This window comes from Macrobrachium rosenbergii, chromosome 43 (genome assembly GCF_040412425.1).
Source record: "Macrobrachium rosenbergii isolate ZJJX-2024 chromosome 43, ASM4041242v1, whole genome shotgun sequence".
In the NCBI taxonomy this organism is placed as follows: Eukaryota; Metazoa; Arthropoda; class Malacostraca; order Decapoda; family Palaemonidae; genus Macrobrachium; species Macrobrachium rosenbergii.
The window spans coordinates 22,218,878-22,246,461 of NC_089783.1; the positions used below are offsets into that span (position 1 = coordinate 22,218,878).

At 40.1% G+C, this 27,584-nt stretch overlaps 2 protein-coding genes and 1 long non-coding RNA gene across 7 annotated transcripts in view; 1 reads left to right on the forward strand and 2 right to left on the reverse strand.

Moving 5' to 3' along the window:
• Positions 1 to 4,395, forward strand: part of LOC136828646 (transmembrane protein 17B-like) — a 30,402-nt gene extending 26,007 nt beyond the window's left edge. For 3 of the 4 annotated variants that reach the window (XM_067086685.1, XM_067086686.1, XM_067086687.1), the window contains exon 5: positions 154 to 4,395. In XM_067086685.1, coding sequence (XP_066942786.1) covers positions 154 to 393 — 240 coding nt within the window. In that variant the 3' untranslated portion in view covers positions 394 to 4,395. The remainder of the gene's footprint in view (positions 1 to 153) is intronic. The other variant, XM_067086688.1, reaches the window with a different exon arrangement.
• LOC136828647 (uncharacterized) lies at positions 3,287 to 27,584 on the reverse strand. The gene is made up of 2 exons (XR_010850164.1): positions 27,491 to 27,584; positions 3,287 to 7,352 (listed from the first exon to the last, which is right to left on the reverse strand). It is a non-coding gene; the product is annotated as an uncharacterized lncRNA (long non-coding RNA).
• Positions 18,196 to 27,584, reverse strand: LOC136828644 (gastrula zinc finger protein XlCGF57.1-like). Of its 2 annotated transcripts, XM_067086684.1 has the most exons (3): positions 27,417 to 27,562; positions 20,810 to 20,989; positions 18,196 to 20,167 (listed from the first exon to the last, which is right to left on the reverse strand). In XM_067086684.1, exon 3 carries the CDS (start codon positions 20,115 to 20,117, stop codon positions 18,756 to 18,758), a length of 1,362 nt encoding a protein of 453 aa, XP_066942785.1. In that variant the 5' UTR covers positions 20,118 to 20,167; positions 20,810 to 20,989; positions 27,417 to 27,562; the 3' UTR covers positions 18,196 to 18,755. The 2 variants fall into 2 exon arrangements, with proteins under 2 accessions (XP_066942785.1, XP_066942784.1); XM_067086683.1 differs by having other exon boundaries at positions 18,196 to 20,989; positions 27,417 to 27,584.

Consider the following 27,584-nt stretch of genomic DNA (forward strand, 5'->3'; position numbering starts at 1 on the left):
ACAAGACTAGTGAGCCTAGAAACATCTGGGACATGACAGATATATACTGTATATGATTATGGGTTTACATGAAAAACTTATAAAAAAATAATATTTGTTCTCTGTTCAAACAGTTTTATGTAACATAACTTAAAATAACTTAATTCATTTTAGGTGCCGGAACTGGCTGGAAGTTGGCTGCTGACTCTACTACTACAATTGCCTTTACTTATGTTCTTGTTAGTTGTACCTGGAACTATGTCCCTTCCAATGGATTATGCTGTTAATTCAGTATATCTTCTCTTTATTTTGTTACATTTAGCTTTTGGCTATAAAGCAGTGAATGGTATATCTTCCCACCAGGCAAAGCTGTATCATATGTTCATGATTATGAGAAATAATCATAATGACTGAAAATGTATGAAGTTTGTATGATATAATTTCGTATTTATTATGCATCTTAGCTCATTTTATTTACTGGATGGTAGTGGATTAGTTTTCAAATGTATCACTGATTTGTCTTGACTTGACTTTTAATACAGTACAGGCAGTCCCCGGTTTACGACGGGGTTCCATTTTTACGCCGCGTCATAAACCGAAAATCGTTGTAAACCGAAAAATCGTCAAAAATCCTAAGAAAACCTTACTTTTAATGCTTTGGGTGCATTGAAAACGATGTAAACTGCATTTTTATTGAGTTTTTCATAAAAAAAACTCAAAATTTTTATTATTCTGCCGTTTTGGAGCCATTATTTCTTCTGTCGGATCGGCGTATGACGCGTCGTAACCCTGGAACATGCGTCGTAAACCGGGAAATAATTTCTGATGAATATATTTGAAAAGCGTCGTAACCTTCGAACGTCGTAAGCTGAACCCGTCGAAAACCGGGAACTGCCTGTATATACATATGGATTAAAAATACAAGCACAAAAATTTTGGAAAATATTTTGAAACATCTTAATTTGTTTATAATTATGGAAGTGCACTTATAAATTACTGCAGCTGCAAAACCAGTTTAGTGGTAGTGATGGTCAGTGCTAATTATTACTGGCATGCTTTTAAATGTATACAATGCATGCTGTTGATGATGATACTGTTGTCAAATGTCAATTAAACACAGTGGAACTTGAAAAATTAGAGCATGGGGTTTCATTTAACAGTGTTATCTTTATGGCACTGGTATTTCCACTGTTTATGACTTGCAATGGGTCAGAGGTGTAGTGCAGAGAAGAGCAATTACACTTGAAAGTGGAACAAGTGTGTGTGTACTGATTAAGAAGAGGGAGCCCCTCGGCTTTGTATGTGAGTCTAGAAAAATTAGAAAACATGTAAAACCATAGTATAAAAAAGTTTAGTTAACTTCACCCCATGCTACTCAGTAGAATCTTGATGTCCATGTAACTTGCAAATGTGTAATTCTTTGTTATAATTTTTTTTTTTATTACTCGTCTTACATATTTTCTCATATAACATACAAGTATAGTCCAGTTGTATACTTTGTAGCAATTTACATACCTTTGTAGTAGAGATGGAAGACTAAAAAAAAAACCCAAAAAAGTGAGGAGCTAGAATATTACAGAATTTACAAGGTAGCACAATAAGCTTTTGCACACCACAGTAGGTAAAGCTGTCAGAATAAAAAAAAAAATCATGAATGCTGCTGACTTGTAGTTGGACTAGGGTATGGATAGGCCTTTTAATGCTTGCTTATTGACTGCTTGGACTTACTACTAGCTCTCAGACCAATCAGTATTGTAAGAAGTAAAAGAACTGCACTTTTAAACTGCAAGTTCCCTAAGCAATCAAAAGAATATCTGTTTGTTCTTTCTGGTAAGTGTTGTATATTGTTATATTGTTTCAAGATTTGATAAAGATAATAATATCCCTTAAATTGTGATTAATATAGTCGTGTTTATCAGGTAATGACCCCTTGTTTTCTGGTTCTCAGGTCAGCAAAAGAAGCATATGTTAAAGAATGCTGTGCATTTTTTATTTAAAGACAAATGATTCTTTCAGCATATGTGAACATATCAAAAGGCAAGGCTATTCAAGTAAGAAATAAGTATCCACAAGATCCAGTCCATCTCCACTTCCTTGGCCTTTACAATAATGACTAAAGTTTCATCCATTTTCAATGTAGTACTTGGAGGTGCCACATTTGCCAACTTTTATCTCAGATGTTATGCTTCAAAGGATGTCTGACCTCACTGGGCAGCGGGAGATTCATCGCATTTTCCAAGGAATATATGCATCTAGGTCTTGCTTAAATAATTATTTTATCCCGAAATTTTGGTTCCTGATTCATACTGTCTCAAAAGTGTTCTGGATCAACTGGACCCTTGCAACAAAGGCAGGACTCAAATTTCTTTACCCCCCCACCAAGTTGCAATTACGACAAACAACTGATGGGTTTCAGAAAAAAAAATTAAGCATATAAAATAGAATAATTTTTTGTTCAAACCCACTAATCATTTATGAAGTGCCCATATCACAGTTATTCATTTATACTGCTTTGCAGGTGGTCTACACATAAGGAAAGTAGTTAGTACTGTACCAACCGATGGGTCCTTAGTTCATGTGAATGGTCACTCTTCTGTCCTGTGCTGTATGAAGAACTTTATCTGAAAAGGTTTAATTTTTTAAAATATTTGTTTCTCTTGGTCCTGTAAGTATATAGTTAGATATTCAGTCACATTCGACAAAAAAGATACTGTACATTGGTTTACAGCAGCATGGTGTGGGTTGAAAAAAACTGAAATGTAATCCTACTTCCCCCAAATATATTTTTCAAAGATTCCTTAATAATTGCAGACATATTTCTTAATTAAATTTCAGACTTTTTTTTTTTCAATATTCTAAGTGTGTTAGAAGATTGTATCCAGTTTTACAGATAGCCAAAAGATATGCTACTATAAGGCCATATAGTAGAGGGTTACCATCACTTTGATTATAACCATATTTTAACATGAGACACTCAGACCGATTAATGATTTTTCCCCAATACTATTGTTCATAATGGCATGCATCCCACTCTCGCAACTTGGTGACTGTTGTGCATTATGCACAAAGGAAAAACATAAACCTGACTAAGGGTTCGTCAAAAAATATTTTTCCATATTTGCCACTTCAGCGATACTAATTCAAGGACTCTGTAACTTTGCCTCGCAATGCCTAATAACTCTTCAGGACTGTTGGAATCAAAACTCGAACAATATCTGTTAGAATGCACATACAGTACCAATAATAAAAAATTACTGGTTAGAACTTTTAACAGTGAAACATTTTCATGGTTAAATAAAAGCACAGCTAATTAAAAAAATTTACTGCACATTGGCTACATACAGTACAATAATTTACAAGGTAATGAATATAAGTACACAACTACTTCTGTTCATGAAGCATTTACTATATAAATATTCTTTTCCGTTTATAACTATCTTAAATGCTATACATAACCACGGGACTAACTGTAAGAATACAGTAAACCTGTAGCAAACTCTAAAGGTAAGTTCCATAATCTATTTACAACTGAAGTCATGTAGTTATGACATCCCTAAGGAATATGGTATGTATGTGCAAATGTAACTACTGATGAATAAGCCACTTTGTATCATACAGTGTTTAACAACCAAATGTAGACTTTCATATCCCCCCGCCCCCCCAGCTCTTGTTGAGAATGCTTAGCTATAGCATTAACAAAAATTTCTGAAAAAAGGTTTTGCAAAAATCATGTTGCAATCTATGTATTCAAAACATATGACAAGAAATATTGCAAAATGCTATATATGTAGTATATGATCACAAATTTTTTGAAAAGTAGATGTTCTATGTGCATTTTCATGGCACTCTGAAGACAATATTATGTCATTAATGAAATAACAAATGACAATAATAACACCTCATTACTTTCATAACTTGCATTTGTAAAACATATACATGTATGCCTACACAAACATTATGATAATGGAGGTTATTCGTATTATTTAAAAAAAAATATATGTATTTCTTGCAATATATTTTTAACAAAATCGCAAAAAATATGGCAATGTTTCTCCAATGTACAGTTGGACACCTGAATATAGCATGTATTCCTTGAATTTTCGATATGAGGGAAACTATATAGGTGGGATAGATGTCTGTTTTGATACCGTATGCAGTAGTTAAATAATATGGCCAATTGACAATTGTCTTGTAAAATTTAATAATGTTTGTAAGTCCGGGATAAGAGTTTCGACTGCCCTTCATACACAATAATGAAATAGCAGAGAAAATCTCCATTGGCAAACTGTAGGCGTGTCACTTAACAAACAGTGATTTGCTTGACATTTCAGTACTTTTTATTACTATAAATCATCTGTGAATCCTTATAATTAACCATTTTTCATTATAAACTACAAATAAAGGAAATTATTTTGGTGTTTGATTTTACTAAGTTCTTCGGATTGACAACCTGACCCTTGGTCAGACTTTTTAACGTGACTGCACCTATAATTGCATAGCACTTATGTACAGCATAATAGGTCCACAAAATGTTATGAGTGACTATATCGCTATTGGCCTATATGACTATATCAACAATAAAACTATGACCTCGTGCAACGTATGTAATCTAGATAAAAAAATACTGAGACACAAGGCATGAGCAATCATGCAATGGCATGCTGTGGGAATGACATGATTTTCATATAGGCTAGTATAGTCGAGTAGAGTTCACCTCAGGAAAGTGAAAATCACCCTGCTGGTAACACCGTTGCTAGGCAACCACTTTTACTTTCTACATAATTATGTTGAAAGGACAAACCTAAGTAGCCTACTTCAAAAATTCATAAAAACTATCTTCAAAACAAAAATGAATCATGAGTTATGAATGTAATGTAAATATTATGTTGATATTAAAACCCCATGCAAGCATGCATGAAGTAATGCAGTGTTGCCAACAGGGCGAGTTTCCCTTTCCTGAGGTGAAGTAGAGTATAGTACGTATATTTAGTGCAGCTTAATTATACGATTATCATGCCGGCTATCAAATTCATCAACAAAACAGTCTAAATCAATTCCCTCGGCACGTGCACTTTCAATGGACAGTAATGCGATATTACTCAATCTAGCACTGGTCATGGAATTTCTGAGAAATGTTTTCACTAATTTCATTTTTGAAAAACTTCTCTCACAAAAGCACTGGTAACAGGAAGAGTGACAGATATTAACAATAGTTTGTACAAACAGTCAAATGCAGCCTTATAAGGACTAAGGAATGACAGGAATTGTGTAATGGATGTAGGCTGTATTGGCTCTTTCGTGAGTAATTTCTTCACCAGAGGGATCTCATATTGTAAATCATTTTGACTGACCGAGTATGCCATTGCATATGCCTTCAAGTCTTCTTCTAACAAGAATGTCTGTCCTCCAGGACAGAGAGCTGAAATACCACAGAAAATTGCATTTGACTCTTTGGAGAAACGACGGTCTAATTCACTAATTAAGCAGTCTAGGACTTCATAGAAAATCCTGATGTGTTGCACATGACATGGAACAGAAGATCCTTGACCACTTGTTTCAAAACACGATAAATCCATCAAGCTTACGAGGTTTCTTTACCCGTTTTCTTGTTGTTGGTGTAATGCAGCATTTCCTGCAGAGTTCATTAACCTTCTCAGAGTAATGGTCATTCAAGTCAGAGTTGCGTGCATTAACTAAATGTTCATGGAGTGACGAAATTAGATTTGCTGCTTTTCCTAGGTCTGCTTGTTTATCCTGTAGCTGTGTAGACACTTTATTAACTTTTCCAAGAATATCTGTGAAAAATTGCAATAAGTAAACAAACTCTGCATCAATCTGGGCAAGCAAACCAAGACGAATGGATACAGCTCGGGCACCAATGTCATCTTCAGAAATTTCCTTCAAAAGTCTCATTATGCATTCCAGACGGAGTAGAGCATTTTCACACGCAGTGGCCCGACACCACCACCTTGTGTCACTGAGATGCTGCAGTTCTCATACTTGTTCTTCAGGCAACATTTCACGCTGTATCAAAATGAATTTCTCATGAACTACCGAGTTACTAGCAAAGATATAGAGTTCTTCAAGCAAACTAAAGAATTCAGCAGCTTGGGGTACATACTTTGCAACATTTATCAACACTAAATTGAGCCTGTGTCCATAGCAGTGTATATAATATGCAAAAGGAGCTTTATCACGAATTCGTTTCTGAACACCACTAATCCCTCCACTCATCACTGATGCCCCATCAAATCCTAATCCTACAAGAGAAGATTTGTAATCCAACCCCAGTTTATCCAAACTCTTCAAAATAATATCTGTGATAGAGGCAGCATCCAACAAGTCCATCTGAGTGAAAGAAATGAAGCACTCCTGAATACAATTTGCTATTTCATCATAAAATCTAATAACTAATGCCAACTGCTCTGCCTTACTAACATCCTTGGCTTCATCAGCTTGAACAGAAAAGTAATGACATGACCTAACTTTTTCTGCAATTTCTTCCTTCACCATACATGCAAGTGTGTCAATCATCTCATTCTGTATTGCAGAACAAGTGTATTTTTCATTTTTGGACCACTTTCTACTCTATCAGCTATAATAGGATCACGTTTAGCAGTGAATCTGAGAATCTTACAAACATTTCCTGGATTCAGTTCATCATCACCTTCTCTATGTCCTCTCTGCGAAAATGTCTTGTGTTACAGTCAACAGGATTATTTCACCTAATGTCTTTATGTAATGACGATTTTCACGAACTTTCTTCTGGTATGCCTCACTTATACACTGAGCAATTGATGTTTTATCAGCTTTATTTCGTTGATAGTCCGCCCATGCAATACAAAGAAGTTTTGTGGCACTGTGAGGAAATGTGCTTTTCGATGGCACCATCTTTTCCATGTGCTTTCTTCCATCGTCTAAAGCCACTCTTTATGAATGCTTCATCTGCATTGCCATATGTTGGTGGAGCAAAGTGCCTGCATGCAAAACAGAACATTGCATCTCGTTCTTTAGAATATTCAGCCCATTCATATTTGTCGAACAAAGCCCCCACAAAAGACCGAGCATGAGACTTTCCTTCACTATGCCTTGGATACTCTTTTAAGCGTACCTGAATAGGATTCTCAGAAGCAGATTGAGAAATGTCAGCTGGTGCAGAATCTTCCTTTTTCTGTTTCTTTGTTGGATGATCATGTGAACTTGATCTTGCAGGATTGCCAATACTTTCACGATCACAGTCTCCCTCTGACTTCTTAGCAGGTTTATCAGATTCAAGGTTTACTGTCAATGGTGCATCACATTCACTGCGTTTTTAATTACAAATTTATCCATGATTGTCTATAGTACAATAAAATTATCTGTGATAGTAAGTTCTGAAAAAAAAAAAAAAAAAAAAAAAAAAATTAAATAAATAAATAATCACGTAATTCACAATTAACACAACACACCTGTCACCACAGAAAAATGTGATAAAATTTGCGGTTTTGGCCGACTACCGACTGGAAGATGATGACAGCATGCACACACACACACACTGTCACACACACACATACACACACACACACACACACACACACTCCCACACACATATATATATATATGTGTGTGTGTGTGTGTGTGTGTGTATAACATGTATACAGTATAATAAATATATGCACATATAGGCCTACACTATCACTGCCAACATTCACAAATCACAAAAATTATGATACAATTAGACGATTTTTATTATTATAGGAAGTGTTTTCTATGTAAAAATAAAATGGGGTTAATTGTCACCGACTCACCAGCTACTTGTATTTTGGCCTATTTAGTTATTTTCTTTCAAATATGGCTAACGACAATATTTATATTTGGCTTTTGTCAGATCTGTTTGTGAAAAGGTTAACACTGGGTTGAAGGGTTAAAACTTGAGTTGGGATATAGACCTACATCATATAACAAAAAAATTAGTGTACATTGTTTGCTACTTTACACCCGCCTGTCAGATTCTTCTCATTCTTTTCTAAGATTTCGTATAATTATTTTTTACTCTATTTTCGTATCCGCTTTTATGTGAAACACCCACATACTGTACATAAAGATCGAATATCTCATAGCCACTAGTCTACTCCCACTTTGTTGAGACCAGAAAAATAATGAATACCACTTATGCTCAAATGCACTTATGCACAAATAATTATGCTTTAGACACTCAATAAGACACTAATCATAAAAACTGACTTGACCGGCTCACAGTCTCACAAAACAGACTACATGTACTGATCACATCATCACATCATACATGGACGTGAAACATCAGCATGCGTCTGATTCGTCACACACACACAAGGGGAGGAGGACGGAGGTGTAAAAAAATTCCAATAATTTTAATCTACTAAAGGGATTCAGAGCCGATGAAACACGGTTTTTAACACCTTTTATCAAAGCATCGGATAAAGGTGAAAGTTGGCAAGTGTATATTTTATAACCCTACCTAATTATTGCAAGTGTTATTTACTACCTAAGTTCAATAGTTCTGGTACTTACCAGAGTAAAAGTGGGTTTCTGTCAAAATCGCAGGTTTTTGAACACAATAATGACGTTAACCTATGACGTCATAGGCTCCACCACAGTGAAGAGAAGTTTACATATGGGGAAAACGTCTCTTCACTGTGGCTCTGGGATGGCATATTCACTAATTGATATTAGCACCCAAGACCAAGAAAAAGGGAAGGTTTGCTCACTTTCCCTCAAATATCCCATGTAGGTGGAGCTTTGTCTACTTCCTTATTGCATCAGCAGGTGAATTGCACGCAATGAGCATGTACCTCGAAGATATGTCATCGCCTACATAGTTACTCCAGGCAGGAGGCAACGACATCAATTGGGTTTGTCTCTCTTGGCCTTTTAATACCCATACAAGGCTTCAGCATGGCGAGCAGGATTTGTCATCGTCCCTTGATAGCATTATCATTCTCAATAATTTTATTATTATTATTATTATTATTATTATTATTATTATCATTATTATTATTATTATTATTTTGTGGAGGTTTCATTGCAACTTCCACAGCAGTTGTTAGGACTAAGTTGTTAGCTTGGATTTCTTCCATTTTCTTGATATTCAGTATTGTTTCTACTTTACAAATAATTCAGTGCAAGTAGTTCATCCACATAATGAACCAGTCTATAGCTCATTTGTTAGATCTACATCTATTCAGGGCGGGAATACAAAAAGACAATCCATTTGGTTTATCTCAGGTTTTGACACTATAGCCTTCTGTTTGCAGCATGTCAGGAGCGGTCACTAAGTAGAATTTAAATGAAAAGCAATGATGCCTCATTTCCCTCAATTGTTAGAGTTGTAAAGTCAACGCCATTGTTTTATTTCAGTTAATGTAACCCATTGTTATTTTTCTTGGTTTTTTATTTATATCATATAACACCTAAACAGCGCTTGTATACTACTCTGCAAATAAAAGGTACTGGTAGGAGTCAAGATTTTGAGGGCAAGCTCAAGCTATTATTTACCTGCTTCAATATCAATCAAATGTAACACGATTTATATTGATATGCATGGAAAGGAAAATATATTGAAATCAGTTTGAATGAGGAACATATTGTTATAATCACTGTGTTTTAATAGATATGTTTTAGAGGTACAAATAAAACATCTAACACTATACATAATTAATTTACAAAATGTCTTCATCGTCACTCTCGAGGAGGAGGTCATCATCCACGTTTTCATCAGCTTATGAGATCAATAATGACTGGTCCCACGCTCTCATGGATAATGTCCGATTTCAAGTACTCTTCCTCAAAATGACGTGTTGTCTAACAGCTCCTGCCCGCACTTTTGGGAAATAATTACCTATTCACACTAGAGTAAATCTTGCCACAGGTCTTCTCGCTTCAATACAAAGTGGTAAGCCAGAGCACAAATGCAGTCTTGCAACCACGGGGACAATTCCATATCCTGCTGGCCATTATCGAATTTGTCGAAGCCTAAATTCTTTAAGCATTTAAGCATATCCATTCACCGCCTACCTGGTGGATGGGCGAGCCTGCTGACGTCATATGTTTAAATCACGAATTGTTTTAGAATCCTTGTCTGTGATTTTCTCGGTCCCGCATCGGTGACTTCATTTTACTCTATAAATATCAAAACTATCGAACTTAGGCTCTAAATAATACTTGCAAAAATTAGGTAGGGTTATAAAATATACACTTGCCAACTTTCAGCTTTATCCGATGCTTTGATAAAAAGTTGTTGCTGAAAAACCGTGCTTCATCGGTTCTGAATCCCTCAGTAGCAACGTTACCATTTTTTTTTTTTTGTGATTACGTCTAGTTATTGTGATAGGATGGGATATTTGAGTGTATATATAGTATACTGTATAATTTATAAGGTATATATTTATATTATATATTATATTATTATATATGCCTAAACTAAGCTTATTTAGAATTAGGATATGGAAACAAAAACTGGGGGGGCCAAGCTGGGGGCCAGCCAAAAAACTGGGGCCATGGCCCCCTGGCCCCCTAGAATCGCCACTGGGCTTCAAGAGATACCATAGAATGAAGAAGAATCCCTTAGCTGTCCAAGTACACAGAAACCCCAGCACCACCACAGTGGTAAGTCATTTCCCTGTGCTGTCTGGACTTGCCACAATGTGAGAGGGTTGCGCTGTATTAAAACTCGTTGATTTGATTGTATTTGCAAAAGAAAAATTCATTTGTTTCAGCATAAAACCCATTAGTTTACATGAGCCTGATCAGCAAATTAGAAAGGCAAAATTCTTGTGGACTGAATTTTGTAACTTGAACACTGGAAAAGCAATCTCCTGAGTGAATGTGATGCAGACAAGTTTTTTAGGCTAACAAGGAGTCATGCAGCTGGCCTGGTTTCTCAGATTGGGCAAACAAATATATCAACTTAACCTTCACTATGGCAAACCAGAATTACCCCAGAGGTGTTTGCACATAAAAGGAATAGTTATGTGGAATGTGAGGAAAAATAGTTATGAGGAATGTGAGAAAAGAATAGTTATGAGGAACGTGAGGAAAAGAAAAGACAGAAAAGAGACTGTACGCCCTTCAGGAATAATTAATATCTGGTTTTCAGACACCACCACAACAATGAAATAAAAGTTTAGATAGTCATGAGATAGGTGTCTTAGATGAAACTTGACAAAATTCATGATGGGAGACCTCAAAGAGGCAAAATTTAGAATACCTCCCACCTTCATGTCCCTCTTGAAGGTTAAGGATATTGAAATAGCCCTAACCTCATGACCATTGACTATGACCTTGGAATCCTGGACCTCTGGAGTATTCACATATGCATCCCAATTCACACTTCTCAACCAAAGAGAAATGGTATTCTTACCAACTTCAACCTTTGACATGCCAGATGCTAGGAACAAACACGAACCTCACTTAATAAAACATTTAGTCTTTCTCAGACTGTTTTTACAGCCATAACTGGCTGACATTAGGAGGATGTTGTCTATCTCGGCTAAGAACCCTTATGCAGTCCCCGGTTATCGACAGCCTCGGTTACCAGCGATCCAGTTTTATGGCGCTTGTCTAGTGATGACGATAACCAGATTTTCGTCGCTGATAACCGGTTATTGGCGCCGATTGCCTCTTATCAGCGGTGCTGATCACCGGTTATCGGCGCCGGTAACCAGGGATCAGTGCTATTATCGCTGATTTTCGGTTAGCGGCGATTTTTGGTTGTCGTCACGGTCGGAAATGGAACCCCGCTGATAACCAGGGACTGCCTGTACAGTACAGAGAAGCCTATGCTCCCCAGCCACTAGGATGTGAGATATTGCTTAAAATACCTTAGATCTCACCCTTCTCACTTGATGCATAAAACTAAATGTCATGCTTCTATAGGATATTGGCTCAGGGGCTCACATACTGGGTCTAACAGATACTCCAAGACCAACTTGATGAAGCTATGAACCAAACCTCTGCTCTCAAACGTTTGCACCAAATCTCACCCTTAACTGCCGACACAGACAACTTTCATGACTTTTTCACATACTGCAATGTAGAAAACCTACCACCTGCCGAAAAGTGGCTTGCTAGGATTAATCTGCCTTGCTGAACCTGATACAGAAAATTCTCCACTTGATCTAGTAAAGCTTTGTGGTGAAGAATCTAGTCAAGTTCACAATATCTAGCTACCTTGCTCAGAAATTCCCTCTTAAAATTCTCCAAGTATGAAAGCAGAGCTGGTGCAGATTTTCATGGAATTGTTTGAAGTGAGGTTGATGCAAAGGCTTGTCCCAAGATGACAGGGCCCACAGAATATCAGTACCTTTTGAAGATCTTGGCCACCACCTTCTGATTAGCAAAAGTAAGAAAAAGCATAATTTTCCAGACCATTCCAGGATACCATAAATGTCATGCTTCCCTAGGTATCTTGCTGTTCAAGCTGAAAGCAAACAGGTTCACTAGTGGAGTGCCTCAGTCTTCCTAACTTCTTGCAAACTCTAGGATGAAGAGAACATTCTGCAGGGAGGATCCCATCTGCTTTGAAAGCTTGCCAATACACTGCTTTTCCCTGGAACATACCTCACAATCACAGTTATTTTCCTCTCTTCATTTCTCAGGTAAGTCATGGTTCTCACCTTAAACCATGGTCGTAAAACCGTCTGACAAGGCTACCTCTGTCTTGCTGAACAATTGACCTTAGAACTCCTTAAGGTGGGAGAACAACCTCCTGCTCTAAAAGACGGATAGGGAGCACTCTCTTAGTGACTTTGGGATGGACATCCTCGCAATCACAGTTATATTCCTCTCTTCTACCTACCTATAGCAAGATCTGCATTACCCAGACATACTGCCCGAGATCTGCTCCCTCCCCCATTTCTCAAGTAAGCCACAGTTCTCAGGTTAAGCCTTGGTCATAGAACTGTCTGACACAGTAACGCTGTCTTGCTAAACAAAGGGCCTTAGAATTCCTGGAAGGTGAGGGAGACAACCTTCAGCTCCAAAACACTGCTAAGGAGCAATCTCTGGTCTTCTGATCTCCTGCAAAAGGGACAGCAGCCCCCTGACTGTGTCCACAGAGACTCAAACCTATAGGGATGCTGTATCCTGAGAGATACACTGTCATCTTTGATGGTTTTAAATCCAATTTTTCTTAGTTGAAGATCAGACTAAAGTACAACACACAGTGAAGAGAATTTACAGGTGCTTGAGAAGTTTCTAAAGAGATGAAGCCCTTGTTGGCCAACTGTCATGGGCCAGGAACCCCTTGACTATGTCCACAGGAGATGCTGAAACCAGAGATCCAATGTCATCTTTGATGTTTTAAATCCAATTTTTCTCAGCTGACAATCAGACTCAAGCACAACACAGAATGAAGAGAACTTTCAGGTGCTTGAGAAGTTTCTAAAGAGATGAAGTCATCACTAGCCAATTGTCAAGTACCTCAAAAATCTGATCACACTGAGGACTCAAAATGGCAACTTGGGCAAGTTCCATGGTCAACACCTGAAGGGCTGCTGCTAGTCTGAGGCATAAAGTCCTGAACTGGTAGATCTTGCTATGCCAAACAAAGAAAAGAAATGCCCAAGAGGAAGGCTGCACATGACTGAAAATATGCATCCCTGAGATCTATGGATTCAAGAGAGTTGTCCTTACAAATGGCTTGATGCACGTCCAGAAGGGTGTCAACTCTTGGAATGTGTTCATGTGACTGAGATCGATGATGATACTCTAGTTGCTTTGGGGATGACAACAGACTCCTATAGAAAACTTTCGAATCCCCAATCACCTTCTCTAAAGTTTCTTTGCCTATCATCTCTTTGTCTCTTTGTTTCTTTGTCACTTCTTTGTCCAAGGTCAGAAGTTTGTCTGGGTTCTTTTCATAAGACTCAAATATCACAATTTTTTAAAGTAAATTGTATTTTTCCTAACTATACAAACCTGAGGTCCTTTACATTATGAATTACTTTCAGTGAAGCTGGAAACAGCCGTTCAACTTCCGAACAAGGTGATTAGGCAGTTAACTACCGTCAGGGAGGTGGGAGTACAGCCTGCTCGGATGTAAACATTCCAATTTGCCTTTTGGTCCAGGTGTCAGATTGAGGGGTGGCATGAGGTGGGCATGAAATGTAAAGGATCTCAGATTTGTATAGTTAGGAAAAATACAATTTACTTAAAAAATTGTGATTTGTTCCAACATGATATACAAACCATCAGTCCTTTACTTAGGAAGACTCACTGGTTGGTGGGAGGAATCTGAGTAGTCTCTATGAACTGACTGGAGTTCACCACACCTTGTGTTCCCTTCCTGGTCAATAAAGTGAGGAAGGGAAAACTGCCTCTGACAAAATGATCGGGTTGTAAGAAATGCGAGGTCAATTGTCAGACTTCTAGGTCCCTTTGCCTGAATAAGGAAGTGTCACTTCAGGCAAAGTAGGCTAAGAAGAACTTCAAAGCCAGTGACATTAAGGCAAATACAAGCTTTGGGGTTTGTCTTATAGTCATAATGTGAGGGAAATATGCAAGTATATTAAGAGGTTCCTTCAATCAAGCATTAGCCTAACTCTTTCCTCATATTTCGAAGAGGAAAGAAAGATGGAGGAATGGAAGCAGACCTCCATTCTCCACCATGGGGAAGCTTCTGCAAGATGAGACAATACCGAGATGATTAGCTCTAGCTGGGATAGCATTTCCCGAATAGGGAGCATGGGAGAGGAAGCAGGATGGAAGTTGATGAAAAGAATTGCCGAGACCCAAGGGAAATAGATACTTATCCTGAAGGAATCCATTCCAAGATCTCGGCAATGTCACTGCCACTCCAGAGAATCAACAAGTATCATTTCATCCAGGCATCTGCAATAGGAGAACTTCTTCCCGGTCGATACTTCTTTCTCTCTTCCCTTCCACCCTCCTCCCTTATGGAAAAGAGGGTGGAAAGAGACACAGTTATGGGCACTTTCCCAGAAGGGAAGAAGAGGGCTATGTGTTCCGCAATCTTCTTCCGAAGCCTGGGACTTCTTAGGAGTTCAGGGGGGCTGGCTTGAACTCCAGGTCAACCAAAATGACTAAGACCCAGAGGTCTTGGCCATTGTCCAAAGGACAAGGCAGTGCCCTGGTACGAACTTTGATTACTGCGGTATCTGGCAAATCTCAGAGACAGAAAGGCAGAACCAAGTGAAGGTTCGTTCCTAAGGGTCGAGCCAACTCGGGACTTACGAAACCGGAGATCCGAATTAGGACAAAGTCCTTCTTCTTAACACCATAATTGCCCACAGATTGCCATCTGATATAGGAAGACCCACCCCTGGACAGGACCAGTTTCCAGAAGGCAGGGTTCTTTCCAGGAATGGTTGTATCCGAGGGGAGAAAGCCTAAAGCATAGGATCATGGATCCATCAGGAGACTGCCTAGAGGAAACCAGCAGGTGCCCTCCAAGATCGCCGCCTCTCCTTGCGGAAGAGAATACCATTCACGGCACAGGGAAACTGAGAGAGAACCCAGTCCGGGTGAAGCAGTCAGAACAACCTGCAGTCGGCAAGACCCTCCGAGGTAAGAAAAGAGAACAGGTGAGGAGAAAGAATACCCTACCTGTCCTGCCAGTAAGACCAGCAGGAGAGGCAGACTGTGAGTGATAATCAACCAAAGAAGATTATTGTCACACGGGGGAAGAAAGGCGCTTGTGCTGTGGCAAAGCGCTTTCCTGGGAAGGGCAGAGTTCACTCGACAGAGCCGAAAATCCTATTCAGAAAAACCGAGCAGGGCCGAGCCAATCATGCAAACACAATCCAGACTGGGTGGTATATGATGGACTGGGAGGCAGGTGGGGCAAGCTGAGCCGAGTCAGTCTCACAAATGCGACCAGGGGATGGGCGGGGCGAGCAAGCTGAGAGAGCCGATTGAGGGAACACAATTGGAACTGGCCAGGGTGGAACTCGTCTGCCATGAACTAGCGCTAGTTTCCCGAACTCTAAACTCCTTCGAGGCTAAGGCCCCTCAAGAAGAAGGTTTAAAGGGGAATTCTGTGCCTGCTATCCTGCATGCTCGAACCCTAAGGTTCAAGACACAAGGATGAAACCTGGCCAAGCAACCGAAGCAGCTAGTGGGCAGTATCGAGACACCTGGGTGCCTCTTGTCAGGAAAGCGCTCGTGATTCACAGAATTTAAGCGACCTAGGAGGCTCCCAAAAGTCGGGAGTGGCTGCTTTCGGTTTCCTAAGAAATCGAACCAATCTTAGACACAGACTTCTAAGACTGGCAACAAGGGTGCGGCCTCTCAGGGCTGCATTCTCGCGGCCCCTGAAACGCGAGACTCCAGAGAATAACGCCCTCAGGGCAGGAAGAGCCAACGAGAGAAACTTGTCTCCCAGAAGAGAGTCAGTCCCTTAGAAGTCCTGCAGGACTCCCGAAAGGAATCTCTTCCCTGCTTCTTCTGGTGTTCAAACCGACAGGATCGAGACACCAGGCTGGGAACCCAAATGAGCACTGGTAAGCACTCGGGGAGCACTTATAGTGCTGGCAGAAAGAGCTGAGACACCTGGGTGCCTCGGCCCTTTCTCTCGCACTGCTCCTGAACTGGATCGGGGAGAGTACTCTCCAGACCAGATTGGGATACTCAATCTTCCACAGAATGTCGAGCACTCAAAGCGGCTCGCAAATGAGCGCCTGAAGCAGCCCCCGTCTTACGAGGCAGAACCTCTAGGACTGGGAACAGGATCGCAAACCGAGGTCTGTGTGTCCGTGGCTCCCAAAACACAAAACCCTGGGGTATGTGAATCGGTTCCCTAACCCGAAGGTTGGGAAGAGCCAACAAGAGACCCAAAGCCAACTTGGAAGGAGTCAGTCCCTAGATGTCCAAGGGCATCAAGGGGAAAGAAGTAGCCTTCCTCTCCTTTGGCTGATGGAGGTCTATCCGGTTCCTGGGACACCCTCGAACTTCGGGAGATGAAGGGAAGAGGCAGCAGAGGACGAAATCAAAGTTAAGTTGAAGAAGACAGTGGCTACTTCCACAGGGCAACTTCCTTCACCTTCACTCCCACATCTTCTACAGGATGGTGGACACGAAACATCGTAACCTCCGGGGCAGCTAGGCAGGATCACAACGGAAGCGGCCAGGGACACGACCACCAAGAGAAGCAGCAGGCATGATCAGGACAGCCGATGCAGGAGCTACGGAAGCGGTTTGGAAGGCAGGAGCTACAGCAATGGCCAGGAACGTCACATGAAAGTCACCAGCAGGGACAGGAATGATCAGGATGGCTGCGGCATTAGACTGGGAAGAGCAGCCCGGAGACTGTTGTCGAGCCAACAGGATAGGAAACAGTAGGAGCAGATGGACCACATTTATGCCAAAGGCAGTGCCACAGCATACATGAAGGCCAGCAATGACAGCGATCGATCCACACCGGTGGGAACAGAGTTAGAACGATCCTGATGTGGAACTATGCCATTCCAACCAGGTACTGTGGTCGATCCCGAAGCAACACTGAATGAACGTCGGGATTCCTTCATGCAAGATATCCCCTGAGATATCCAGCTGTACCTGCAACGCTCACTGTCAACCTGAAAGAAAAAGTAGTAGAGAGAGACTCCTCTCGCTACAAGGGGAACTGTCCTATGCAGTGAGAAGAAGCCCATTAAAAGAGGTCGCCCGACTGCCCGTGCCTCCCCGCCCCCCGGTCTTCACCCGACGAGCAAGCGAAGAGGACGAAGGAGAGAGATCTCTATTGAAGGAGAGATAAGGAAGAACTTACAGGGAGAGAGAAGGAAGGAGGGGAGGCCACCAACGGCACCACAGAAGCGGAACTTACTGACAACGCCTGCAACTCTAGTGCAGGCAGCGAAAACAACACTCAGAACAAGTAGGAAGGAAGTAGTCATGCCCTTGTACACGGAGGGCGGGAGCCCAAGAAGGGAAGCGAACTCTTACGCCCTGATCAATGTGGGGGAGCGGAGATATTACGTCCCAACTAATATCTCCGAACGTACGCAATATATACACAAAAATACAGGAAGATCCCACTGAGATAATAAAGAGCTTAACAACAGTCGGGCAAAGAGATCCAAAAACACATCTGCAACGCATGACGGCCGAAAGCAAACTGGAATGTTTACATCCAGGCAGGCAGGTATTCCTGCCTACCTGGTGGTAGTTACTGCCTAACCACCTTGTTCAAGAGTTTAACAGCCGTGTCCAGCTTCGCCATAAGTAATTCCTAATGTAAAGGACCGACAATTTGTATATCGTGTCGGAACAAATGTAAAGTACCCAGGTATTTTGTTCTTAACCTTTGATATGTGATGCCAATGCTATGCACTACTTGTGTACACCATCTTCCAAGAACTTAGTGAACTACTGTTGATAAGTATATGGAAAAAAGTAACAATGCCTAATTATATATGCAGGAAACCTGATGGATGACATGAAACCCTATGCACAATTAAATTTCTCAACAATTCCAAATTGATCTTACTGCTAAGTTTTCATATAGAGGCAGTCCACGGTTATCGGCGGGGTTCTGTTTCTGAGGGTGTGATGATAACCGAAAATCGCTGCTAACCGAAAATCGGTGATTTCGGCGATTTTCTGGGGTTATCAACGCCTCTGTTAGGTATATACCGGCGCTGATAAGCGGAAATCGGCGATTTTCGGCGCAGAAAATTGCCGATTTTCATCGCTAGACAAGCCCCATAAAACCGAATCGCTGTTAACCGAGCCCACTGTTAACCGGGGACTGCCTGTAGTATATAAAACAACCTGCTGAACAACTGCAAACCCAATCAAAATTAATAAGATTCCTCTTCTTTAATACAAACTAGTTCAGGCTGAAATACCTTTGTTTCTTCACTTAAACATTCATCTAATGGCTTATCATAGTTTTCTTCTTCAGACTCAAATACCTTTGTTTCTTCACTTAAACATTCATCTAATGGCTTATCATAGTTTTCTTCTTCAGGCTCAAATACCTTTGTTTCTTCACTTAAACATTCATCTAATGGCTTATCATAGTTTTCTTCTTCAGGCTCAAATACCTTTGTTTCTTCACTTAAACATTCATCTAATGGCTTATAGTTTTCTTCTTCAGGCTGAAACACCTTTGTTTCTTCACTTAAACATTCATCTACATAGTTTTCTTCTTCAAAATCAGATTGACTTTTCTCATCTGAGTTACAGTCAACCATATCACAATTAATTTCTTCTATTTCACAATTAACAGGCACCATGGGACTCCTGTCTAGGTCACTCATTTTACATTTCTCTTCTCCACCTGCTTTGTGCAGTTGTTTCAAATGTGCATTCAATGATGATTTCTGACTAAAAAGCTTTCCACATTTGGTACAAAGATATGGTTTTTCTCCAGTGTGAATTCTCAAGTGTATTTTCAAATACTCTTTTCTTTGAAAACTTTTGCCACATTCTAAACAGGAGAATGGCTTCTCTCCTGTGTGAGTTCTCATATGCAACCTAAGGTCACGCTTCTGAAGAAAACTCCTTTCACATTCTCCACAATTGAATGGCTTCTTACCAGAATGAATTTTCAAGTGTTTTTTAAAAGAATTACTGTGCATGAATTTCTTTCCACAATCACGGCAAAGATATGGTCTCTCTCCAGTGTGGATTCTCAAGTGCAAATTCAGATGACTCTTTGCAATAAATTTTTTATCGCACTCTGGACAAGAGAACTGTCTATCACGGTGCATTCTCATGTGACTAGCAAGAGACTTTTCTTCACTAAACATCTTTCCACAATTTTTACAAAAAAATGGCTTCTCCTCAATATGAATTCTCATACGATGCAGAGCTAGACTTTGTTCTTCTTTAAATGCTCTTCCACATTCACAACAAGTAAACAGCTTTTCTCCCACATGAGTTTTCTCGTGTGTTGTGCAAAAACTCTTTTCTCTAAACCTCTTCCCACAATGCTTACAGCTAAACCGCTTTTCTCCGGTATGGATTCTCGTATGCACTTTCAGGTGACTTTTTCTTAAAAATGATTTCCCACAATAAGTGCAACAGAATGGCCTCTCTCCTGAGTGAATTCTCATATGCTCTTTAAGATGACAATTGGTAAAAAATGACTTATCACATTCTTTACATGTAAACGACTTGGAACGATTGTCTTTCCTGTCTGGCTGCAGTAAGTTCATGTCATCACAGTACTCATCTCTACTTTCCTGATCAGTATGATCTGCGCCATCTGTAAAATTCATGGTACTATTGTCATCACTCAATGTAACCTTAACTTCAGGTTCCATGCTTAATAATTAAAGCTTAATCCAACCACCAAAAATTTGTTTAAGACCAACATTACATGAAAAAGTGAAATATAAGAAATATCTGAGGATTTCTTTGTTCATTATATATGAAAATAAAATGAGATGAATTTAGGTTAAATACAGACTTTCACAATATCTTCAAGACATGTCTTCAAAACCTTCACTAAACATTCCAGGTAAAAACACCAGGTGCTCATAAACCAAATTCAATCACAGCTTTTGTAATAAAACCAATCAGTGGCTTATTAATCATATCGAGTTACTTAACAGTATTGTGTCCAATAAAAAATCTATTTCTCTTCGATCCAAGAAATTTCTTATTATATGGACAATAGTTATGTGAAATTTTAAACTTGGTACTGTGTCACAGTCTCCAAGATCCTCTAACGGAGCCACATAACATTATACATGACAGTATTAACCTCTCATACCAATATTAATTTATTAAAATCATTCTTTTTTTAAATCATCAAACAAAATTTTATCCTTCCATGAATGTCTATATTTTTAAAATCTCAACTATCAGCTACAAACAAATCATAACAATTACTCTTATATATTACCACAGCCTGAACCTCAGTATACATATGGGAAAGCAGCTGCTTCTTAATCGGAACACTGGCTAAATTTTCCAAGTAATTCTTATTTTTCACTGCAATCACTGTGACACATTATTAGAACTCCTCTTGTTTTCTATACTGTGTGACACATTATTAGAACTCCTCTTGTTTTCTATACTGTATCTGAAAATAAATAAGGTGACACTTAGAACAATATATATCTTATTTTTAGAAAACACAATTGCTTATTTATATAACCTTATTATTTCTTCATACAAACTCATTAATAATATTGTATATATATAACTACATTCTATGTCCACTGGATGTTCCCAGTTCATTAGTCTTGTCTGACAGACAGACAGAAGGTACCCTATCAATGCATGTACCCTCTAGAGTCTTAAGGGGAGCGCACGCTTACTTGGAAATAATGCCCCGCTTTTTATGAAATTTTTATATGTTATACATATATATATAAGGTGATGTTCCAGAAAAAATTTGAGTGATCGGATGATTATTTTGGATTTTATTAAAAAATAAAAAAAAATTTAAAAATTAAAAATGATTCACCTCCCTTCATTTTTAGAGCTATTGCAATGCGGCTTCATATGCAGAAAGTATATCATAGTATGGAAAAAAAAAATGGGAAGAGTTTTTCTACTTTTCCTTTTTTTTTTTTGGATGGGGACGAGGGAGGATTCCCCCCCCAAATTTGTATAATTTGATTATCACGGGTTCCTCGTCAACCTAAGGAAAAACCTAGCCCCAAACAAATATTCGTCTTTCTTTCCTCTTTCCAATGGTATATTTAACTTTAAAATTGGCCTAAAAATAAAAATGTAGTTCGCATTTGAAGTGCAAAAAAGTGAAAACTGAGAAAAATGACCGTAAAGATCAACAAGAGGTTTTTTTGGCACTCGTGGAAAAAACTTATCTTAAGAGTATTATTTTGGTTGATTTCTGGCTCCAGGTCACACCCGGCCCCCCTCTATAAAAAGGGGTATTATTCGCTCGAGGCGAGGGTATCAATAAAGTACCACCTGACTCATTGTTGCCTGGTTTGAAACTAAGAAACTAAAAGTTTAGTAGCTACCAGGCTGATACTCTTGACTCATTTTCAGTCGTTTTTATTCACTTGTTTGGTCTTTTTGGTCTTTGGAGTTTGATTTTCAAGCCTTTTTGTCTCTCGAATGAAGAACTTCCTCTATACTTTCACTTGTGCCAAACAGATGTGTTAGTAAGTTGAATTTCTCACAGCCGAAGTTGTGTTCAATTTCCTCAATATTTATCTCACTCAATTGATGGTGCTGATTTTCCATTGCTAATTCGCTATGCTGGGGCACTAACCGTAAACCTACACGATTGGCACTTCATTAAAATATCAGTATCCCATCTATTGGCAGAGACTTCGACCTGAACTTTACCCCTGCAATTTCCTACCTTGCATCTAATACCCGACACTATTCTATCTAACTGAGATCTAGATATAATGAACTTGTCATCATATACTCCCTTTTCATCATCTTTTATTCATTTCATCAACTGTGAGCGTATTTTTGAAGGTGAAAGTATATAGATTGTATTTAGAGTTATTGGATGTAAAAAAAAAAAAAAAAAAAATGGCAAAAAACACCGCAAATAGCGAAAAAATTGCTCAGAGTAAAAAGTTGCCCACCATCCACTTTCAACGTCTGGCGGCAACTGTCTCTTAGACCAAGCATTCATCAAGGGACAAGCCATTGTTGTTGCCAGACGTAGGAGATAAGGTGATATAAAAATCAAAATAATTAATAAATTAGGCGAATAAAGGAAAAAATGACAATAGTCATTAGGAGCCAAACGTCAGCCCTACCTCACCATGTGGGGGGCGGAGGCCCAAAACCCCATCAATTTTAATATTTCGAAAAAATGCTTTGGTCACGTGATAACGCAGGTGTTGCTCATGTCTTACGGCCATTTAACCATTTTTTTTAAATTTCAAAAATATTCACCAAAAATCGAAGAGTGCGCTCCCCTTAAGTATGTCTCACCCAATAACCTTACTGTGTGCGTAGATAGACTGTGTGTGCGAGATATGGGAGACTCATTTGGTTGGGATGGAGCACTCACTATATGAAAAATGGCTTTGCAATTGAACCAGTCATTTATATACAGCACAGTATATACATGATCTACTATTTTAGAGGAAGGCCAAGATGCTGATTGTCCTATGTCTGCATAGGCCTTTAGGGTTCAGCAGAACACTTGGAGATGTATGAGTCAAAAACCAATGGCACACAAAGCAAGGCACCTGTATCGAGCAAGTGTCTTTCAGATAAGGAAAGGAAGCACTATTACAATTGTTATGCAACACACCATCACCATCCACAATCATGGAAGCCAATAACTGCTTATGTCTTTGTCTGTCTTGTGATGGTGCCATGACAGAGTTGAGGATGGTTTCACTAAGGTTGTGCTTTACAGAGCAAGTGTGGCACCTTTTATTACTACTGCATGATGTAAAAACATGCTGATATTCAAAGCAATTATGTTGCTGAATCAGTCTGTCTTAACGTTTTTACAGAGAGACGAGATAATGACACAGTATCACTGTTAGCTCCCTTTAGTTTTTTAATGTAGGACATTCTAGGAGGGCATCTTTTTAGGAATTCACTTTTACTAAACTTTTGAGTCTTTACCATATATAAAAACTTTCACACTATTGAAAGTTTTTTGGGGGAAATGGGGTAGACTAAATCACTTGCATCAGGCTTAAATTTCAACAGAAGTATAGCCTAGCATTTGTGACTTGCTTTAACTAGCAAATTCCTTACATACCTCAGGGATAATTCCTATCAATTTTTCAATACTTTCCCAAACATTAACCAGGGTGTTTCATCCCTTGTAAAGGCTACATATGAAGTCTATCTTTTATTGTCAATTTACCAGCAACAGTTTGGCTTTGCCTTTTATTCTAAAAAATTTCCTATCCCTTACTATTTTCCAATGCTCTTTTGGCTGTGATTGCTTCTTTGAATACAATGAATCTTTTGAAGGATTTCTTATCAGGGGTCAAATGATATTTTGATGATAAAATCACAATTTTTTAAAGTAAATTGTACTTTTCCTAACTATACAAACCCAAGGTCCTTTACATTAGGAATTACTTTCAGCATAGCTGGAAACTCCTGTTGAACTTTCAAACAAGGTGGTTAGGCAGTTAACTACTGTCTGGGAGGCGGGAGTACTGTCTGCCTGGATGTAAACATTCAAATTTGCCTTTTGGCCCAGGTTTCAGATTGAAGGGTGGCATGAGGTGGGCATGAAATCCAACGTAAAGGACCTCAGGTTTGTATAGTTAGGAAAAATACAATTTACCATACTTTAAAAAATTGTGATTTGTTCCAACACGATATACAAACTGTTGGTCCTTTACATTAGGAAGACTCACTGGTTGGAGGGAGGAATCTAAGTGAGTCTCCTGAACTGACTGGAGTTCACCACACCTTGTGTTCCCTTCCTGGTCGATAGAGCGATGGAGGGAAAACTGCCTCTGACAAAATGATCAGGTTGTAAGAAACGCGAGATCAATTGTCAGACTTCTGGGTCCCTTTGCATGAAAGAGGAATCGTCAGTTCATGCAAAGTAGGCTAGGAAGAACTTGGAGTCGGTGACATTAAGGCAATCATAAGCACTGGGTTTGTCTTATAGTCATGGTCTCCTTCCCCACCTTGCAAGGGGAAGGAGTGGGGTTGCTTCTATCAACCTGAACGGAAAATAGAATGGGAGCTCCCGTTGGGTGCTTACCTGCATCGACCGCCAGATCCAGCACGTAACGGCACGTCCGCTCCCTGCCCATGGGAAGAGAGCCAGGATGGGGAGAAAGAAGAGAGGCCAGTCACTCCACATTCATTCTCCCAATCACAACCAGCAATGACAGCGAACAATCCACATCGGCGGGAACAGTCAGAACAATCCCGACATGGACAAATGTCATCTAACCAGGTATTGTGATCGATCGCGATGCAACACTGAATGAATGTCGGGACTGCTTCATGTGGGATATCCTTTGATATATCCAGCCAACTACTGCTGTGTTTGCGATGCTCACTGTCAACCTGAAAGAAAAGCAAAGATGATTGATTAGTAGAGGGAGACTCCTCTCGCTACAAGGGAAACTGCCCTATGCAGCGGGAGGAGGTACTCTACAAGAGGTCGCCCGATCGCTCCCCGACCCTGGTCTTTGCCCGACGAGCGAGCAAGAGGGCGAAGGAGAGAGATCTACTAAAGGGGAGTAGGAAGAACCTACGGGAAGAGAAAAAAGGACAGAGGGGAGGCCACCAAGGGCGCCGTGGAAGCGGAACTTATCGATGACGCCCGCAACCTCCCATCCGGCCCATAATTCTCCAAGCGCAGGCGGCGAGCAACACTCAGCATAAGTAGGAAGGAATTAGTGATGGCCCTTATACACGGAGGGCGGAAGCCCAAGAAGGGAACGAACCCTTACGTCCCGATGAATGTAAGGGAGTGAAGATATTACATCCCAAACTATATCTCCGAACGTACAGGGGCGCCTTCAGTATTTACGTAAAGGGCTGCTGGAAGAGAAGTATTACCACTCGGTTACACTCTTGGCCGTCAAACCCAAGACACAGGCAGGGAACGACGGCTTATGCAAGGTTATCACAAATTGTCGGTTTGTAGTAATATCCAACACACGTATATATATAAACAAAAATACGGAAAGATCCCGACGGGATAATAAGAGCTTAACGACAGCCATGCGGAGAGAATGAAAAAACAAGTTAGCAACGCATGACGGCCGAAAGCAAACTGGAATGTTTACATCCGGGCAGGTGGGTATCCCCGCCTACCTGGCAGTAGTTACTGCCTAACCACCTTGCTCAAGAGTTTAACGGCCATTTCCAGCCTACGCCTGAAAGTAATTCCTAATGTAAAGGACCGTTTCCAGCCTACGCCTGAAAGTAATTCCTAATGTAAAGGACCGATGGTTTGTATATCGTGTTGGAACAAGTACAGGTAGAACTATATAGTAGCTCTGCGTCGGCGACTGCCTTCTAACTTAACTTTTTCTACAGTTTTTTGGTTGCTAATTATGAATTTACCCTTAATTTTTGGCGCTCGAGTGTAATTAACCTGTAATTAACCCCTGAAGTCCATCCAACAAGGGGTTTCCATATGCGATCTTCACAAGACAGAGCACGGGTATGTCTGTTTCGAACAGTTCATATCCCGTCTGGCAAGTGCAACAACTTGTTAACGTATGGGTACCCAACGGCCCCCGCCACTACTAAACATGGCGAAGGGGCATTCCATTTGGCCGACAACAAACAGATGCACTGCCAGTATCAGAACCCCTAAAAGTGTAGAAAAAAAACCAGTTGAAAAGGTAAAAACAGGCACGGAGCTTTTATATATAGAATTACCAAAGTACAGTTTCACCTGTGTAGGAACAAACTCCAATATCAACCCAATGTAGGCAGAGGGGTCACATGGTTTGGCCAAGGCTTATCTACCCCTTACCTGGGTAACTCTAAGCCGACTGTCAGCGGTGAGCTAGACTATGGCAATTGACGTTTTTCTATGTTATATTACTTGCTTTACAAGAATTTAAAGTAATATTTTGTCCACCGGCTGTAACTAAACTGTAATTGACCTTTGAAGACTACACTACCGACAGTGTAGGTCTAAGCTGACATTCCGTGGCGAGCCCCCACCCCGCCCCATAGCTAATGCGGCAAAATTGTAACCAGGAAACACCCCTAAAAATACCAACCTAACTTATTGTAAGGGTGTTTACTGGTTACAATTTTGCCGTATTAGCCATGGAGGGGGTGGTGGGCTCGCCATGGAATGCTGGCGCAGATCTACCCCACGTTAGGTAATTCAAGTCGTGTAGTCCTCAAAGGTCAATTACAGCTTAGTTACAGCCGGCCGACAAAATATTACTTTAAATTCTTGTTCAGCAAGGAAAATAACATAGAAAAACATCAATTGCCACAGTCTAGCTCACTGCGGACAGCCGGCTTGGAATTACCCTTACCTGTAGAAAGCATTTCAGAGGGAATAAAGCTAACCAGACCTACCTTTACCTAACCTAACCTTACCTCAGATGTCACTGGGGGGAGAAGCGTTGACACGCCCCAGTATGCTGTGACCCTTCTGTCTGCATAATGGCCCATTACGACAGTGACATATAACGTTACAGTTGTAATGGGCTTAAGGTAGGCCTAAGCAGCACCTGACTTACAAAATCAGGTCTACGAGTCACGGGGTCTGGTAAACCATAGCTTAGCTTTCAGGTGGCCAATCCTAATTGTGATTTAGTCAGCCCAGCCTGCTAGCCTGGGTTTGACGAGAATAATACACAGGGCCTATGAGTAACATACCCTACGTTCACAGTCAACCCGCAAACATCTGGAGACTGGCCTAACCTACGACTTGGTAGGCCTACCTTACGCCTAAGGATAAATGATAGCCTAGACTGACAAGGGAATAGCCTACCTGGTACACTAAATCACCAGCTTGTTCACATTTTACAGTTACGTTACGAAATATTCACATCTTTTACGAGATCTGGAGTGTGACAACCCAACGTTAACTGACTTACATTGATAGGGCTACAATTGGCGAGGCGGAGGTCCTTCCACAACAACCAAGTTGAAATAGGATATCGTTGTTTACTTTGAGATTTTAGTTGCGTTCCGTTCTATCTATCGGCGTATACAGGGGGCCAGGGGTGTAACAGTGACTCAAAAGTCAACATCGAGCTATTCTC

Coding starts and splice junctions, on each gene's coding strand:
- LOC136828644 (XM_067086683.1), bottom strand. CDS start 20,225: ATGGAACCTGAAGTTAAGGTTACATTGAGTGATGACAATAGTACCATG.